The following is a 19909-nucleotide window of genomic DNA, read 5'->3' as shown; positions in this document are numbered from 1 at the left end:
AAGTAAACTTTGTGGGGTGTTGTGTGTAGAATTCTGAGGAAAAAAATGAATTGATTCCATTTTGGAATAAGGCTGTAACATAACAACATGTGGAAAAAGTGATGAAGCGCTGGGAATACTTTACGGATGCACTGTATGGAGCCCATGAAGTAACGAGAACGGGGAAACAAATTTCTCTTTTCTCGTGCGTATGAAAAAATATCCCGGGGCTCCCAAGCTAATTTCTTTCTTTTTTTTTTTGATTTTATTAAAATCAAATTAACATTCCATACAAATAAATCAAGTTTTACAAAATAAAAGGGTCAAAACAAATCAACCCTAACCCTCAATTTCTACTGCTCACAAGAAACTTCTTGCAGGCTCACGACATTTTACTTTCTCACGAGAGTGCAGAACTTTCTGTTTTTTGTTTGATTTTTTGCTCACATCCCTTTAGGCACTCGGTATAAATGAGACTTTCTTTATATAAGAACTATTCATTTTTCTTATGTATTATCAATTTTTCTCTCTATTTTTGCGTGAATCGGTTCTGCTTAGAACGTTGCTAAATCTTTTAAAACAAAGACGCCTGCTCACACTCACGGCCTCAATCCTTCTAGAAGGTAAGTTGAAGCTTCCGAATTTTGGAAACCCTGGACAAACACAACTAAACTCTACAGAACTATAAGAAGGATAACAACATAAACTCTAATACTCCAATGTCGTTATTAATAAACAAAGCTTTACAAAATAACCCCTGTGCCCACACAGCCCATACTTACGCCACCTCGCCAAACGCTGGTGATGCCTGCTGATTCCTCGGAGTTTGGGCAAGGAGAGGAGACCATGGAGATTCTGCGGCGCCCCGCACTCTCAAGTCACACGAAGTCACCTTTTGGGACCACCCACAGACCACACGGGAGCGTCGGACTCAGTTTTAGCATAGCTTGTTTATTTTTTTTTATACATTTTGTTTTTTTTTCTTTTTTTGCATAGGGAAACATACTCACTTCCAGTAATTGTATGAAGTTACGAGCATATGCTAACAGTAATGGCTGAATACAATGATATAATCAAATATTGTCAAAGCTGTTTCTTCACACCAGTTGAAAACGAGTGGCCATTTAGTTCCTGTTGATCAGCACTCAAGGAAAGCAAACGCAGCTTTATCTGGAAAATGTCTGCAGGGACCACCGAGGTCCATTCTGAAAAGATAAAAACAGAAGCCCACCCCAGCTAATTGAGGTGGGGCAATATGAACGAAAGTTGGATGAAGGGAAGGCCAATGGAGTGCCGTCAAGTCGGCAGACGTTCTCAATACCTGAGCGAGAAAGGACAATTGCTCTTGTTTGAAACGGTCAACTAAATGGCCACAGGTTCTCGCTGGTGTGTGTGTTTGTAAAGCAAGCAAGCGATAAATGATAATCTACTATGGTAATATTTGTAAAGTATAATGCAAAAAATAAAACCCTTAAAAGTTAACACTGCATCTATGTGTTCTCAGAGAAATATCTCGAAAACCTCCTCAATTTTGTTTTTGTTCCCCCGAATGTTCACAACAACGTCCAGTCGAAAAAGAAAGAGAAGAAGCAAAATAAAATGACATGCTCAGAACAAAAACAAAAAAAGGCTAATAAACCAAAATAAATAAGGCGCTGGCATCGTCATGATAGGACAAGCATCTGCCACATCGGCCCACGTGCCAGGCTGGCTTGAGTCGTTTCCGGGAGGTTTCCAAGAGTGCAGCAGTTTTGGAAACGATGAAGTGGGCTGCAAAGGTTCAAAAGAAATGTAAAAAAATACAATCGTGCCAGCCTGGGGGTGGGCCACACGGGCACCCCGGGCGCTGTGGCGGAGCGGTGCCTTACAGTATCATGACAACGCAAGCCGCACAGGGGTCGGCAAACACAGTCTGAGTATGCAGATGATAAGGCGGCTTTCTGATTACCCAGAAGCCCTTCAAAGAAAAGGTGATGCAACTATCTATGCATATATATATATTATGTTATATATATATATATATATTTGATATATCAGACTGTCAATATATAAAAGAGGAACCAGCAGTAAAATGACAGGCACTGCTTTTTAAATGATTTTTGGTATATTATTTTGTATTGTTATTAATATTTATTTTATTTTTCCTGCTGGCATATTACATTTTTATCAATAAAAAGAACAGAAGATTGCGGAATGCACTGCCATTCCAGAAAGCAATCAGCACAAGTGCTAAATCGAGTCTAACTTGAAGCCAAGGTGCAATGGAACAGGTCAGGCCGAAAGTCAGCCCGAGGAGTCGCCCTGCCGCAGCAGTGGGCTGTGTAATAAAAAATAATAATAATAAAAAAAAAAAAATATACACACACACACACACACGCACACACACCTCACGTTTGTCCAATCGTTCTGAGAAAGAAGCGCTTCTGCCGAATTTGTGAGGAGGAGCAGGGATGAGAGTCTGACATCTGATGACGACCCTTTGCGGGCTCTTCTATGGATGCTCAGCTCTTCAAGACAAAGCCCCATGGCGACATGATGGAGCAATTCGAGAAAGTGGGCTTCAAACTGACTCTTGGATCTGCGACCCCCTTGTCAGAAGCCATCACTTCTTTCTGCTCCCCTACTCGGCGGTGGCACAGCTCCCCACCTGCTCCTCACACGTTCTTAACGTGAGACGGCGCACTTAACCAGACCTTCCAGATTCGTTCTTAGCACCCTTAACATTGGGAAGTTGATAAAGTGCAAAGTTCAGGGAGAAGCGTTTGCTTGCGCGGTGTGAGAAGATGACAACCCTTTCCTGGCTCTTCTGAACAGTTAAGCGGGACCAAACCCCAAGGTGATACGCCAAAACAATCTGGGCCAACTTTGTTTCAAACCCACTCTTGGAACCACAGCCCCTCGTCCCAATTCTCCACTTCGTCGAGCCACATGTCGCCATTTCAAACATGTAGTGAGGCTCTTTGCATTTTCTCATCGCCGGTTGAGCTGAGAAGAGACTAAAATGGCCCCCTGCTGTTGGACACAAGTGGCCTTCCCTCGAAGTGCACGTTCAGGGTTTTGGAGCATCTACAGCCAGACGGAGTTGTGTTCCTTTATAGCCCTTGATATTGATGTCTGCAGAGTTCCCCCCCCAAGGGAACCTCCTTGAAGCAATTGCTTCCAAAATGGCAACATCCGCGTCAAACTGACTCGGACACTTTAGACAATCACAGGCATGATGACCAGACTGAACATGTTTACTAACCTGTAAAGGAGTTTCTCCCAGCTTGGGTGAACCTTGAGTTTGTGGCACATCCAGTTGTCCGTGGAGTTCCTACATCCACAAGCTGTCCTCATCTGCAGTGTCTCCAAGTCCAATATAGTGCCTTTCACATTACTTAATTACTGTGCATGTGCAGCTGGAGGGAAGGAAGGTGTGCTACAGGGTTCACTCAAGCTAAAAGAAAGTCTCTGTGCGATGAATTAAACCGCGCAAAACTCACAAAACCGGCAAATCGCATGTCACGCCAGCAAAGGCACCAGGACCGGGTACGCCAAAGAGCTTGGGTCGCGTACACAAGACAACACGAAATGCCGACTTTGTGTGATGATTGTCAACAACTGATCAAGCAAACATGTCCATCAACTCACAAAACAAAACCAAAAAAAGGAAACAGTAAGGATGTGCACAGTGAAGCCTGCTGTCAGTTTTATAACATTTGGTCAGCCATCTGATTAAGAGACCAGTTAACAAAAGGTTAGCAACGACGAGCTTCTGCTTTCTTTCTTTCTCTCTGAAGGTTGCATTTCAAAGATATTTCTAAAGACTCACACATTTAGGTTTCTTTCTTCTATGAAAAAATATCAATGCCAGTTAAAGTTCACACCTGTACGGCCTTGGCCCGGTTCTCCTCGTCTAACGGGATTGCACATCAGAAAAGAAACAAGTGAATTATGGGAAGGAACGGGAAATATGGGATTTGCATATTCCCTCCAGGCTAACTGAAGCAACTGGCATAGACGGGCGGACAGAAAGGCCGATAAGGCGCCCTTTGTCACGTTTATCTCGATTATAAAAAGGAAGCAAAAAATAAAATAAAATCGGAAATTCAAATATTAGAAAAAAAAAAAAAAAAAATAACAAATTTGAACTCTCGTCAACCTAACAAATAAAATTGGCTCTTCACTACTGCTGTGGCACCTGGCGATGACGGTTGTCCTGCTGCTCCACCGAATGGCACCTGGGTGAAGTGCTACTTTGAATGAACTGGCTGAGAGAAGTGATGGAGTAATGGGGCAGTGCAAATTCTCACAGGACAGGAGGTGAGGGACGAGGTTTATCACAGGCTGCTCTCGGGCAGGGTACAGGTCACCCTCTCAGGTGGTCTCGTCGGCAGTAAAGAGTTAGCTTACGCTTGGTTTGGAACGCTTCTTACATCCTTCGATTGAATCACTGCTACATGGAGTAAGTGAGAAAGCAGATTTTGGGCATCATCAAAACTTGAATTCTAATGGAACGTCATTTTTGTTATCCTCTTCTGTGGTGGCATTGCGTTTCTGCTCAAATATGTACGTGACAGACTAGATAACCTGTGACTGCAAGCGGGCTTTCCAATGGTGATCAAAATGCTGATGCCTTGAAACTGAATTAAAAGGGGCTGAGAATGTCATGTTGGCATAAAGGTGTGGCTGCAGGGGGAAGGCTGGCCGTTTTTGGCTTTAGTACATCAGAGTGACGTTTGTAACTCTTCACAAGGAGGGGTCCGCATTTCACTCGGGACAATCATCTCCACCTTGAGGAGTGAAATGTTCTTGCCACACTGGTAAAGCGAATGCAGGATGGTGCTGCTTGACCGCAAGTGGGCCTCACTGTCAGGGGCAGATCTACCATTTGGGTCTTGTGTGGGCACGTGCTGGGTAGTTCTTACTAATACAAACTCGAGGAAACGATGGTGTACCCGCAGGCCAAAATGGTCAAAGCGGACTCCCCCAGTTTGATGACACAATTGAGTATGTGCAAGCTGAAATTAAGAGTGAAAAATTCTGTGCTGCATTAAACATCCCAGTGTCCGCTCCCAGCGTTGTTCAAAGTGGGATCAGCTTTCTGCTAAGGAGCAAAGTCAGCCAGGGGCCTGTAAGGGTCTTTCTACTGGCCTTACCCACTGTAGAAGAGAGTGGGACTTGGGAGGGCAAAAGTGGTTTTTCACTTACTTAACTTAGACCCTAAAATAGTTGCACTTCATCACCGATCACAGAGCCACACTAACTCCTAATTTACATCAAAAGTGACCTGTCGGCACAGGGTCAGCCGTTATCTGTCCAATTCACTCCAGGGTCATTCCATATGTCACGTCTGCAAGTGGGAATAACAAACAACCATTTCTGGCAATTTCTCATCATTGGTGTATCAGAGCAAGAATGATAATTCTTTTTTGTCTCGAGTCTATGGTCAATTCATTTCGTCTTCAATAATAATAATTCTTTGCATTTATATAGCGCTTTTCTCACTACTCAAAGCGCTCAGCAATTGCAGGTTAAGGGCCTTGCTGAAGTGCCCAACAGAGCAGAGTCCTTTTTGACATTTACGGGATTCGAACCAGCAACCTTCCGATTGCCAGTGCAGATCCCTAATCTCAGAGCCACCACTCCATAGTAGGGGAGGTCAGCTAAAGGCATTAACGATAAGTGGGTTTTCATCTCTAGCTATGCCTGACCCTGCCTTGTCGTAACGTTTTTCCTTTTATTCTTCTGTTCCAGTTCTGTATAACAATATAATAGGAGGCCAGTTCAACATGCGCTGGCTACCTCTGCAAACTACAGGACAGTGTCAACCAATGAGTCTGTGGTGACACCGCAACACACAAGTCTCCTCACAACATCCATGGTTCCTTGTATGTCTGTATGTTCTTTATAAACTGATCTGGATATCCGCGGATGGGTATTGCAATCCTTGTTTTTATTTCTGGACCTTACAGCCTAGTGGGGTCACGGTCTGCAGCCCCCGAACATAACGTATAATAACCGATTTATTCATAGACATCTGCTCAATGAGTTCTAATCAAATCGACTGTGTTGTGTAACAGTAATGAAGTTATTTGCTGGTGTTTTCTCTTTCTCGCTTGCTTCTTCTTATGTGTTGAATTTAAATCGAAAGCTGTAACATAACAATCAACCCTCATCCTTATTTTAATGGTCTTGTTTGACATTTGTTCTTTTACATTGACTTTAGTTGAACTTCATTGGGAGCTCATTGGAAATAATTCTTCATACAGTCCAAACCGGGGTCCCTGCAGTTTGGTCCTGGATGGCCACAGCGGCTGAAGGTTTTTATTCCAACACAATGTTTGAATTTGAAGCCAATTATGGCAGAGAGCAGAACTTGTTGTTTAGCTCTATGGCTTTCATTCTGCCACATCTGAGGAGATCATTCATGTGACTTATGGCCCAGAGCAAATTAATAAATTGAAGTATTTCAGATATATTCTAAATATCGCATTCAATCAGATAATTTGTGATGAACACAAACACAGGTGCAAATGAGACCAACTTAGATGGTGTGCTGCTTGTCACTTTCATCTTATTGCTTATTAGCTGTTGGTTAAGTAAACAAGTAGCAATTAATGGAGAATATCGCTGTTTAAGACCGAAGAAAGCGACGCAGGGAATCTTAAAAAGCAGGTTAACAAAAATAAAGCGCAAAAACGTCACATGGGTAATAAATAAAGAAAATGGGTTGGAATAAAAACCCCTTCAGGACTGTACTTGAGGATCTCTGATTTTAACAGTACTTTTGTTTATGGGATTTAATTAAAATATCTTTAGACCCGGGAGCCTAGGGAGAGTCTTCAGGGATTCAGAGATTAGGGTGACGCAGCTTGTGACTCCGTTTCTCCCCGTCTGTCCACAGACCATAAGACGATTTGCACAGGAAACTCTGATGTCACTTCTGGTGCCGTCTCTCCTGTCCAGCTGACTATTTCAGAATACGTCAGACCGGAAGTCGACGTTCACTTTGTAAAGCGACGGTCTGCAGGAGACGGATTTCATCCTCAGACGTGCCCGAAGTCTTATGGGCCGAATCGTTTCTTGTGTTAATCTTTATGAATTTTCGTTTGGCTTCATTAAACAGGATGACCATGGCAGTCCCCGATCCTTCAATGTGTTCATTTCTCCTTTGTTACAATATATACAGTAACATCGACCTACCCCAGCTTCTCGTCTTACTTATTATTCGGTATTAAGAGTATAGAAGGACTGATATTTAGTGAATCAAATGAGCTTCCTAATTATGACTGAAGTGCAGCATTAACATTTATAATTATGTTGTCCCTGTGGTGGGCTGGCACCCTGCCCGGGGTTGGTTTCCTGCCTTGCACCCTGTGTTGGCTGGGATTGACTCCAGCAGACCCCGTGACCCTGCAGTTAGGATATAGCGGGTTGGATAATGGATGGAAGAATTATGTTGTCTTGAACTATAAATCAGTTAAGGAAAGCGAGTGTTTGAGGGATTCCCTAAGCCTAACCCATACCGCCATGTGAAATATCAATCACATACATAAATAACCAACTGATTTTATGATATCAGATTTCAGCAGTGAGAATTTATTGCCAATTTACGCTTTATTCAGAATGAAAAGTGAAAGTAATTGCAAAAGCTCTGATTTACCCACCTTGGAGTTTAAGGAGGTGCCAGCTCCGATATCCTCATTCAGGTGCAGCTCTTTAAAATTATTAGCTGGTGAAGACTTTTTGAGTTTTATTTGAATGGCTGCACTGTAGTGAGACAAGGGCCAAAATGAACCTGGTGAGTCCAGTAGGCCGCTTTTTCCATTTTGTATCTACTGTCCAATCTGAATTGTATTTCACGGTTGCCACCGTATGTACTGCCTGGCGTTGCCTGCAGTGATCTGACCCTTCCCTGCTCCGCTCGCCGCCATAAGCTGACGTCTCGACTTCTGCCCGCCTAAACCTCGCCCCCACCTCATGTGCTGTTCAGTACGATAGAAGCTGCTACTGGGGGTTGAGCAGCACGTCCGCTTTGTTGGTGAGTCTGAGGTGAGAACACCAAAAGGTACTGAATGCGTTTTCTTAATTATAAAAAAACAATTTCATCAGGCAGGTGCCATGCGGGAGCAGGACGCTCATCGTCATTGCCAACACTTAAGACAGGCATGTAAACAACATCTCTCCTTCTGCCTAATCATCACATATTTATATAAACTACTGTAGCTATCGGCACAGCGTTGCCTTTTTGCAGCTTCACGGCTGCACATTGCATAAACACTTCACGCGGTCGCCTCTCGCAGTTTTACTACAAGATACAGCAAAACCATTTCCCATACACCCATCACGCTTAACAGTTAAAAACTGTCAACTATATCATCATGTCCCATCAATAAAAAACTGAAAAGGTATTAAAATTGAGAAACAATAAATAAATCTCTGTCACACTCTCTCTCTCTCTCCATCTCTTTTTCGTGACAACAGCTTCTTATTTTTATTTTTTGTCTTTTTTTTTTTTTCATGTCCATATCCGTTGGTTCACATCAGTAGCCTACACCTACAACGCAGGAATATACAAAACCAGAAGAGGAAGGTCAGCCTTTTCTAATTTCAACACGCCATCAAAACACCTCAGACATCTACCCACCCCGTCCTTTATAAAGAGGTGGCACTCGACCGTCCAGATGTCTCCCTGAATTCATTTACAGGCAGATGAGAGACGTGCCGCTCTCGCTAGGATTAGCCGACGGCCGATTGGTTATTTTTCATGCATTTTACTGTGACAGTATTTCTTCATGGTTACTTTGCATTTCAATTTTTTCAGGGGACTTCTGAACAGATTCTGAATAGGCCACCGTCAAGCTGTAAGTGGCAGAGCAGTTCGCTCGGCAGAAATACACCGAGATGTAAGGGGAGTAAACGAATTTGCATTCTTCGCAAAAGAATTTGTCTAGACGCTTAGGGTCACAAGTATGTACAAACAAACTACGGGAAAATGAGACGCGGACCAGGTTTGGGACAGACGGAGGTGACTGGGTGAGTTACTATGAGAGCTTTCTTCCACAAGCAGCAGACAGAAGAAGAAGAAGAAGCCCATCCTGGAGATTTATTGGGATTTATGGGAACCCTTGGCAAGTCTGGAGCACAACGGCGACTCTACAACGCAACACGCTTACCATGAATCTGAAATCGTCGAGTTTACGTTGTTCCAGGAACAAAACATCAGCCATTCACCTTTAGCCAATCAGCTTTAAACGCACCCTCTGACATCACAAACCGGGGCGTGCATGAAAAAGAATGCAAAATGTCTAGTTAGAAGAAATAAATCGATGCCAATGTTCTGCTGGCCAGGAATGGAAGTCTTAATGTCAGCAACACAAATAGAATAAATCAAATTGCATAATGAAGCAAAAAATAAAGTCTGAACACTCCAATCTCATTGACCTGGTAGGACAAAACATTGGAATAGAAGACGCCATTCAGCTCAACGAAGCTCGCCTGTCCGAGGAGTACAGACAACAGGGTGGATTTTTTTTAGACGGGACACACCCACTGCATTGTCCATTGCAGTTGTTGCCATCAGGTCACAGGTTTAACATCCCAAGGATAAAAAGCAACCAAAGACTCCTTCATCCCAACTGCTGTCGACCTTCTAAATAAGTTCAGTTTTAATAAAGATGCACAGACTTAAATCAGAGAATGAACATTTGTATCAGTCATAAGTCTACATGTTGGTTTAATTTTTATGTTTAAAACTCTTACTTAGTGTAAGCCGCCATAATTCAGGGTGTTCATAATAAATTAAATGATTCACGATGAGGTAGAAATACAGAATAAACAAGAATAGCTGGGTCAAACATTTAAAATATTCAAATGTGGGCTTCAATTCAAATGTTTTTAAAAGTCTGAATATTCTCGATTGGAAGATAAATGTGTCATACGTCACCCTCTGATAGAGGTCCACTCAGGGCTAGACCCCTAGTGAAGGATCAAAAACCAAAAATAGCATCATATTCGTAGTTACTGAGCCTAAAACAGTGCTTCTCAACCAATGGGTCACAACCAACGTCTGGGTCATGGCTGGCGCTTGTGGGTCATCACTTGGTATTGTGTACAGTGGTAGTGGGTTGCCGATCCGACAACAACCAGGCTCGTCCAATTGACGATTAATCTGCTCTGATGATCAGGCTCAATTCACCAATAGGGACCCCATCGATTGTGCTCGATTTATTAATGAGGACCCCCCCCAACAGTAAAGACACATGAAAAATAGTGGTTCGTGACACCAGGAAGGTTGAGAAACACCCCACATGCCTTATGTTTAAAATTTGTCATTTTTCTTAGAGGGTTAGCGACACTGGTAAAGAATCTCATATCACAAATACGATCATATTCGTGATCAGCGACCTCGAAAGGGCTTGAAATGACACCCTACATGCTTGTATTACGGATCCCCACTTTTTGAAATTTTGTGAAAAGGAGTGACTCTGGGGGGCTGGTTGATGTGATGTGCATAACTTTGAGTCGTTCTGATCATTAGTGCTGAAGACACCTATTAGTTGACTCCTTGTCGTAAGGGTGTCATTTCTAACACAACATATGATCCAAAAGTGGCCTAAAAATGACGGTTTTTCAGATCTACAGGGCTTTGCATAACTAGACGAGCTGAATGGTGTATGATATTTGGGATTTTTGGGATATGGGATTTTTTCTTGTACTGCTGGGTCAGGAGACATCGGTCAAGAAAGGCTGAAGTGAGCTTAAAGCTTTCAAAAGTAATTCTTATTAACACAATACTTTGAAGCCTATCTAAATTCTTAGAGAAATTAGTTTTTTTTCGTTTTTGTTTTAATTCACTGCAAAGAGATTACTGCCTTCAAGGACTACGTCCCTCCTTGAAGACGTCGGAGGCTAACTTTACAGCTGATTGGCTAAAGGTGGACGACAGTCCTAGGGCTAACAACAGAATCCCGAGGACAGCAGATCAACCTACGCTCACCGTGTTCAGAGGACTCGCTGATGTCAGCCGCCATGCAGAGCACGCAGGAGATCACCTGACACCTTATCCAACAAAGACACTGAATGGCTCTCCTCCTCAGACAGATGTCTGATTTCCTTTCTCACGCTCTGATTGGCTGGAACGACAACCACTGTCACTGCAGCCCACCGGGCTCGAGTTTGCCCACAAACTGACGTAAATCAATAAGAGCGAGATCAAAGTGCAGCCAACCTGCATGAATCATAACAGTCAGAGAGCGTTTCATCATCAAGACACAAAAAACGGGCGGACAGAGCAACGAGCACAAAAAAGGGATGGAGAAACAGCTCATTTCATTTAAAAACAGGATTCTAGTTAGTGCCTCTAAAATATTCAAAAAGATTCAAAAAATGTATTTGTTGTATGTATTTAAATTCCTTTTTTTTATATATAAATGGCAACTTTTTGTTTCTAGCCAAGACATCACATGCAGCCGTACGTACTATGCAGTGATTCTGACTACAAGGAAAATAAATTACCAAAAAGCAAGGCACATAATGTGGTGTGTGTGTGTACACACTTATAAATATACGTGTGTGTGTGTGTGTGTGTGTATAGAGTGAGAGATAGAGCGAGCTCCGTGCAAATTATGAAGTGATAAAAACAGAAGTTGGGTGGGTTGGGGACAGGGGTACAATCAGAAGGGACTGGAAGCCAGTAGGCAGAGTCGTTTCCTGGCATAAGCGAGCTGGGCGAAAAAAGGCGTTTGTGCACTTCATCCCAAAAACGGGCTTAGAGCCACATAAAAAAAAAAAAACGGGGCTGGAAAAAGCCCTGGCCAGTGAGGAGTACGCTGTCAGAAAAACAGGCATTGGTAACGGATTACAAAATACCGTCGTGTGCAGCTGTAGGGAGCCACTGGATATCACTGTATTGTCGTCGAAAAAGCACCATGCATTAGTTATTTAATTCGTTTATCTGAGCACCTTTAAAATGAGATTCTCTTAACTAAATACTGATTGTTTGCAGCAGTCCTCCTATTTATTTGCAAAGCACTAACCTGCGGATACAAAAAAACAAAAAATGAACCGAGATGCTCAGGCCATAGCAGTTCATCAGCAGTATATTGCTTCTGATATGTGTCAGTTTTTCTTCTGGTAGCGCAGACAGCAAGAATATAGGCGTCACCACTAGTACGATTCTATTAATTTATTAATTTACGTATCATAGATGAAAGTGTCCAGTTCAGACTTGTTAAAAAAGTGTATAAAAGATACAGTCGACTCAGTCAGCGGGAGAACCGTGCTCTCCCCACCACTGAGGTATGTTTTTTTATTATATATGTATATATCTATATATAGTCTCGTTCACTTTAAGTAGCGCATATATATATATATATATATATACACATACATACATATATAGGCCTTTATGTACACCACGGGAGAGCCAAGTAAGTTCACCTGTTGGTATCTCACAAGCAGAAAGACTACATGCAGAAGCCTGTTACGCCATTCAGTGCCACAGCCTGGATTTGTTTTTTTGTTTCTGATGGCTTTTCGGTGACCACGTGGAGCGAAGGCAGGGGACGTCGGAGAAGCCGTAACAGCTGCATGCAGTTTTGCACTTTCAGTAGCCTACTGGTTGAGAGATAAAAGAGTGCGATGGTCTGGTCGGCTTGCTTTGTGACCAGTATGCATATATCATTCATTTCTTTCAGTTTCCTTTTACTTGATTCTTAATAAAATCTCGAGTTAAGAAAAAAAAAAAAATAAAAATAGCAAGCTTAAAAAAAAAATAAGTTGTATTTATAGGCACTTTTCATGGCTAATGGTAGGGTTTGGTAAAATTGTCTAAAGCCCTGACAAAGTAGTTCTTTCATTTATTTATTAATTTTTTCTGTAGCTGAAAAACGCTATACAATATACACAAACGGGGCCGTCTAACTAGTGTTCAGTCACTAACTAGGAAGGGCAAAGCATCGCCCCTTGCTGCTTGCTCGAATCTACAGCAATTAACGCCTCAGCCTACAGCCCCCATTACGAAATCTGCAAGCGAGCTGAAAGCAGCAAAAACCAAACAAATAGCTTAAAAAACAAACAATACAAAAAGTCTTTAAAATTAATTTCTATTCTGGATTTTACATCACGCTGATAATGTGCCACCAAAATGTTTCTTAGAAAAGTCTCCATAAAGGAAAGTGAAACAGAATTCTGGGGGGGTGGGGGGGTGGAGAGAGGTGGATTATGGGACGGGAAGGTGCAGATGCGTCCGCTAAGGCATCTAGATCTTCACAGATTAAAATGAAATGAGCCCATTTTATTGATGGCTATGGGAACGTTTCGACTAAAGAAGAATGCTTTGCGTAAAGAAAGACACAAAAAAGTACCCTCCATAATTACAGTCCTGGGGTTTTGGGACCATGTTGATGATGACGAGTGTTTTCATTTGATTGCACACACCTCGGTGACCTCAATGTCTTTTATTATTATTATTATTATTAAAAAAACACGCACACTGAGGGTAAACCGGTTGAGGTTTACACATTACGATGAGATGGTTAGCACTCCGAGTCTGAGGTGCTCTCGTGGTTAAATGATAATTTCCATCGTGGACGGGTGTAAGAGGAATGTTCTCGAAATGGCCACAGAGGAGTGCAGTGGTTGCTGTTTGAATACTCGGGTGTCTGTAGAGAATTGGTGTCCTTTGGAAAACAATTCATAAGGAGGCTGGTTTGTGGAGTAAAGGAGCAGCCGAACCTGCAGGGGGCGCCATTTAAAGAGCCAAGGTGCAAGATGAGGGGTCAGTCCAGCAGCGTGAATGTCTTTGCCCTCCGGCTGTGTTTCTCATTGGCTGATTTAGTGTTTGACTGAACTTCTATGTCATGCATGGTGGTGGTGGTGGTGGTGGTGGTGATCGGCTCGCCACTCTGGAACGAGTCCCTCTGTGAAGAGCACTACATCAGAAATTAATTGATCTTGTTGTTGAGTTTTCCAAAAAAAAACAAAACAAAAAAGTTTGGGGAAAAAAAAATAAAAATGACAGACACAAACACAGACTTCATCTTCTGTAGTGAACACCACTCTAAGGTGCATAGTGGGTACGGTAACAAGGAGAGCTGAGGGAATCAGTGGTGGGGACAGGACTGAGAGAGGCCAAACTGCAGGCCACGTCCACCATGACTGTTAATGTCACTTGCGACACACCCACTGTCACCATTTTTAGATGTCAGTTTGTTGAGTAAACGTGATGGAGTCAGAAACGCAATACATACGTGAAGATGTTGGTGTGCCAGATCCGTGATGAAAACTTCAGAGGATTGAAAGTGGGCATCGTGCAAGCGGCACCGTAGGAAAGGGCAATGGGTGTGCCGCGAGTGACACCGTGGGTATTGCGGACTGCAGTACTGGCTGGACCTTGACCACTAGGGGGCCTCCCAGCTTGTCCTTCAGGCTGCCCACTGACTCTCTGCAGGCGTCAATTCCACTGATTGGCTCATTACTCATCAGTAATACAAAGTGGGTAGCCTAACCAAAGCTGTACAGCATATACACATAGATATGTACAGGTACAAAACACAAAAAAAAGGCAGTTAAAAAAAAAAATCACCAAAATGTGGGCAAAAACGCAGCGCATTCATCAAGAGGACACCCTGCTCCCTTTAAATGCCAGTCACTAGATGAACGAAACAAAACACTATGACTAACTCGGACTAGGACTATGCCAAAAAGTGTTTTAGCTGCTAAAGAAGAAAATCTCTCTATATATAGTAGTGCAATCCTTTTCATTTTTTAAAGAACTTTGTACTAAAATACACAAAAAAAAAACTTTTCAGTTCTCTCCTCCACTTCCAATACTGCAGCAACAAAATGCAATCCTGTGCAGCAACACACGCCGAGGCCGCGCTGCTGCGACATCATGCCAAAAAAAAATAAAAAATAAACCAAAGAATTATCATAATAATAATAATCATAATAATCAGTCAGCTAGATTAATGGTTAATCACTGTAGGAAAAACTAAAGAGCAAGTCGAAGGATGGGAAGAACATTCAATAAGACCTTCATTGGCATCGCTTTTTTTTTTTCTGGACGAGTCCCTTTATGTGTTCAGTTGGTGACACCGTCGGCTGCACAAGAGCAAATGGATGTGGCGATCAGACGACGCACAGTCATCGCCCTCCCATTTGACACACCTACCTCCATGCCAAGCTGCGCACAGACACACACACCCGTCACCTCTCCTGGGGGGCACAGGCAGTGGCAGACAGACCCCAAGCAGCATGGACAGCACGGCTCTTCAGCTGCACGTTCCTGATTTGTTTGCCATCGCCTGAGCTGGGTTTGTTTTTTTTTCTTGTTGCTTTGGAGAGAAGGACGTGCAGTCGGTAAAAGACGACTTTCAGGAGCTGAGTGATCAATCAGTGGCTTGGAAAACTTGTGTTACTTTGCATTTTTATTCCGGCTTGTTTTGTGATGTGCTTACTGTGCCAGGTGCCATGTCAAATCAGGGAGGGTCCACTGTAATAATTCTAACATAAAGCATCATGTGATAAGCTCTATATATAAAAAAAAGAACTGAATTAACGTAAGTCACCATGACTTAGGGTTGTGTTAAATATCTGAAATATTCAAATGTGTCTATCAGTTATATAGTGCCTTTCACATCTATCTATCTATCTATCTATCTATCTATCTATCTATCTATCTATCTATCTATCTATCTATCTATCTATCTATCTATCTATCTATCTATCTATCTATCTATCTATCATATAGTGCCTTTCACATCTACCCATCTGTGATGTGCTCATGTGAGTTGCTCGTCCTGAAACAGCGGAGTATGAAGTTCTTGCTCTCCCTGCTACTGGTAAAACTGAGTTAGAAGTTCCAGCCTGAAATGGCGTTCTTGTGTATTCAAACAGAACGCCCCGCACAACTCAAGTCGGATTTGTAGTGATGGAGGTCAGTTTAAAGGCCACTCTGAGAGGCCAGCTGGAGCCACAGGCCTTGGAAGCCCCGATTTAAAGTGCAAAGCTGGCCGAGCTGCAGGAGCACAACTGACTGCAGGGCCGTGGTGAAGGTGGAGTTCCGCGAGGGGAGGTGAAGGAAGTGTGCAGATGGCTTGGTGGCACGTCTTGTGATAGTGGGAGTCGATGTGAGATCCGACAAATGCCCCACTAGCTGGTGTACGCGGAGCTGACTGAATTTTACACTTTTACTGGAACTTCATTCCCAATTCGATGAGCTCCATGTGAAATGAGACGTGGTGGGGAATGGGTGACAGTAAGTGGTGGTGTGGCGGCACTGCAGATAAATTTTGACAGAGGGGCTGATCAAAGCAAATGATGCCAAATATAAATTAAGAGTCCTACTTAAGCTTGACTCAGTGCCCGTTTGTGCCTCCTAGCTCTGTATCGTTCACTCATCCTCAGTACCCCTGGTGCCAGAGAGGGGTGATGTGCTGCATGTTGGCTGGACTTGCCAGTAAAAACCTCATTGTATAAAAAAGACAGTAATCTACCATATTGGCAGTCCAATCAAAACGGCTTTGAAGTTCTAAGGACATGTGGCCTGGCATACTGGTGGAACTAATTATAATTAAATATAAAAAAGGCAGACCAAAAAGCAGTCCAGTCAGAGGCTATGGGGTCGCCTGTCATGGCAGTGAGGCCAAGCCCTGTTCCACAGCCCATGTGCTGGACAGACGTGGTAATCATTAGGTCATATCTGTACATCTATGAAACATCTAGTGCTGCCCTCACTCCTCAGGATGCTTTGCTGCTTTCCTTTGGCACATCCCTGAATGTTAAACGAGTGACACTGATGATCAGCAGTCATCTGAATGAAGACTTCATTACCGCCTGTAATTGGTTTGGTTTGGTTTAGGTTTATTTGTCATATATAGGTTAACACAGGGTCAACATACAATGAAATGTGTATGACGAGAAAAACAAGTCACTCAGCCTAGATCCAATAAAGCTAAAAAAAAATAATAATAATTAATTAATTGGTCAGCAAATTAATAAATAATTGAAGAATGAATGAATCAATTGGAGTTGAAGTCCTTAGAATCTCAAGGGGCCAATCAGAATTTTTTTTTTTCAACTGCGCAGACCAATGGGGAGTGACCTGGAGCGGCCCAGCTCTGCACGTCGTCCTTCTAGTCAAACCTCCTCTAAGGTGGAGGGAAGATTTGGAAAAGCAAACCCCAAAACGTGTGTGTCTGGCATGCTGGGCATAGCGGGTGTCACCAAACTGGGTCTCACAGACCTAGCTGACTGGGACTTGACGCGCCTCAAGGCTGACAGAAAAATGAGCTAAAGCCAAAGCAGTCACTTGAGTACGTACTATGGCGGGTTGCTTTTCATCCCCCCCCCCCCCCCCCCCCCCTTAAATTTGAAAAATAACGTTGTGATTGTCTAGGAAAAATGAAATGTAAGAAATGCTGATGTTTGAGTCGAGATCGTATTGTTTTGTTTTCCCATCCCTTTGTCAAAAGCAGGAATAACAAACAGTTGTCATTTCACTCACGCGCTCTCTCTCTCTCTGTTTTACTTTAAGAAAATAAAGCCTTATTATTGTTTTGCATATATGAGCAATGCGGCACCTGACATGGTGGCCGGGGAAGAAGTGACATTGAAGTCCTTGTTTTGTTTTTTTTTTTCTTTCTTCTTCTTCTTTCATTTCAATTTATTCTTACATAGTGCTCTTCTCATAAGACAGGCACGGTGGGCTCGTGTCGCGGGTGGTAGTGTTCCTGCAGCTTCGCTCTTTTCCTCTTCCAGTTTCACTCTTTTCCGTTTTTTTCCATCTTTTCATTAAAAGGCGGGTTGCAGCATCCTTACAAATATAAATTGTATTCCCTCTTGAAAATTTTTGTTTCTTTTTTTTTTGTTCACGATTTCCCACAAAATTAAAAAGAAAATTGCAAATCTGTGTCCGTTCTCTAAGGGTGCTCCTTAACATTCAGTTACCCAGATACCAAGACTGAAAGACACAAAGAGAGAAAAACACAGGGTTAACATCAAATTGAAAATGACTTAAAAAATAATACAATGTGTGGGTTCATTTTGAAAAAAAACAACAAAACTTTTAAAGCACAATTCTCAAAACCATGCAGGAGTTACAGATATGGTGCACGTGAAAGACACCTCACCTTCTGTCAGCAGGGCACTGGCAACCCAGCATAGCAGACCATTAAGGCACTGATGCAGAAAAGTGACAGCTCAGCGCCATACAATGAAAGACGTCGTACCCACAATAAAGGTACACACACTTAATCAAATCTAACTCACTCTAATAAGTAGGCATTCCAACACAGGGTGCCTGTAAAAAGTGTTCACCACCTGAATCACACTGGGCTTTCTGGACACCGAGCAACATAAAAAGTCAAAGTGAAAACTTTAATTACAAATATGAAACACAAAATTAATGGATCTCATAAGAACTCACGCCCTTTAATATGACAGCCCTAAATCCACCGGGGCAGCCAGCTTTCTATAAGCAGGCCTCATTATTCTTACAGCCAATGAGTATTGTGCATCATCACATGACATAACGGAATGTGACATCACAGCACATTCTTAAGCCCATTTCATTTATTTCAGGGTCACAGGAGGCTGGAGCCCAAACTGGAAGCATCGACTACAACACGTTTTTATGGTTAATTGTAATTAGATTATGGACATATTGAGTTTAACTTATTTACTTCATCTTTGTATATTCTGTGTACTGTTCATGTGCTGGTGGCTGTAATGCTGCAGTTTCTCTTTCGATTAACAATCTCTATCTATCTATCTATCTATTATATAGTGCCTTTCACATCTATCTATCTATTATATAGTGCCTTTCACATCTATCTATCTATTATATAGTGCCTTTCACATCTATCTATCTATCTATCTATCTATCTATCTATCTATCTATCTATCTATCTATCTATCTATCTATCTATCTATCATACAATACCTTTCTCATCTATCTATCTATTTATTATATAGTGTAATTCACATCTATCTATCTATCTATCTATCTATCTATCTATCTATCTATCTATCTATCTATCTATCATACAATACCTTTCCCATCTATCTATCTATTTATTATATAGTGCCTTTCACATCCATCTATCTATCTATTATATAGTGTAATTCACATCTATCTATCTATCTATCTATCTATCTATCTATCTATCTATCTATCTATCTATCTATCTATCTATCTATCTATCAGTACCTTTCCCATCTATCTATCTATCCATTAATTATATAGTGCCTTTCATCTATCTATCTATCTATCTATCTATTATATAGTGCCTTTCACATCTATCTATCATACAATACCTTTCCCATCTATCTATCTATTTATTATATAGTGCCTTTCACATCTATCTATCTATCTATCTATCTATCTATCTATCTATCTATCTATCTATCTATCTATCTATCTATCTATCTATCTATCTATCATACAGTATCTTTCCCATCTACATATCTATTATATAGTGCCTTTCCTTTTTACGTAGTTATCAAACAAGCAATACGACGTGTCTAATGTCTCTACTACTCATAAATCAGACATTTCAAGGTTCTTTAAAATGCTTGTAAAATGAGAAAATCTGACCACAGAGTCTGAGAGGTAAAAGCTGCAGTCCAAACTTTTATGTGTCATGTCAAACCAACGCCATCAAAGGCCACCATATGCCAGCTTATGTGCCCTGTAGCTCTTCCCTTTGGATAGCAGTGGGAATAAGAAACGCTGCGGCATCTGTTGAATGGAGAGCTTTGGCGAGATGTCACACGTGCAAGTTCACGGCACACGTTTTCTGTCGTTAGAAATCATCAATATTTTTGGCTGTTCAGTTGCCCTCGCACTTTAGCCGGGTCACCAAGGATTTCTTTGACAGAGCAGAGGTGCCACTAGGCCCTTGTTTAAACAGAGATGTTATAAGACAGGAGGGCAACGGCAGAG

General features: G+C 42.1%; 1 protein-coding gene across 9 annotated transcripts in view; it reads right to left on the bottom strand.

Moving 5' to 3' along the window:
* Window positions 1–910: 910 nt before the first annotated feature.
* Window positions 911–19909, bottom strand: part of nfic (nuclear factor I/C) — a 491683-nt gene continuing 472684 nt past the window's right edge. For all 9 annotated transcript variants that reach the window (XM_051934998.1, XM_051934995.1, XM_051935001.1 and 6 more), the window contains one exon: window positions 911–17926. In XM_051934998.1, coding sequence (XP_051790958.1) covers window positions 17906–17926 — 21 coding nt within the window. In that variant the 3' untranslated portion in view covers window positions 911–17905. The remainder of the gene's footprint in view (window positions 17927–19909) is intronic.

The sequence above is a fragment of the Erpetoichthys calabaricus genome, chromosome 12 (genome assembly GCF_900747795.2).
Source record: "Erpetoichthys calabaricus chromosome 12, fErpCal1.3, whole genome shotgun sequence".
NCBI classification, from domain to species: domain Eukaryota; kingdom Metazoa; phylum Chordata; class Cladistia; order Polypteriformes; family Polypteridae; genus Erpetoichthys; species Erpetoichthys calabaricus.
Note: the sequence above shows the minus strand (reverse complement) of the source record. Positions and strands in the feature narration are given on the sequence as shown.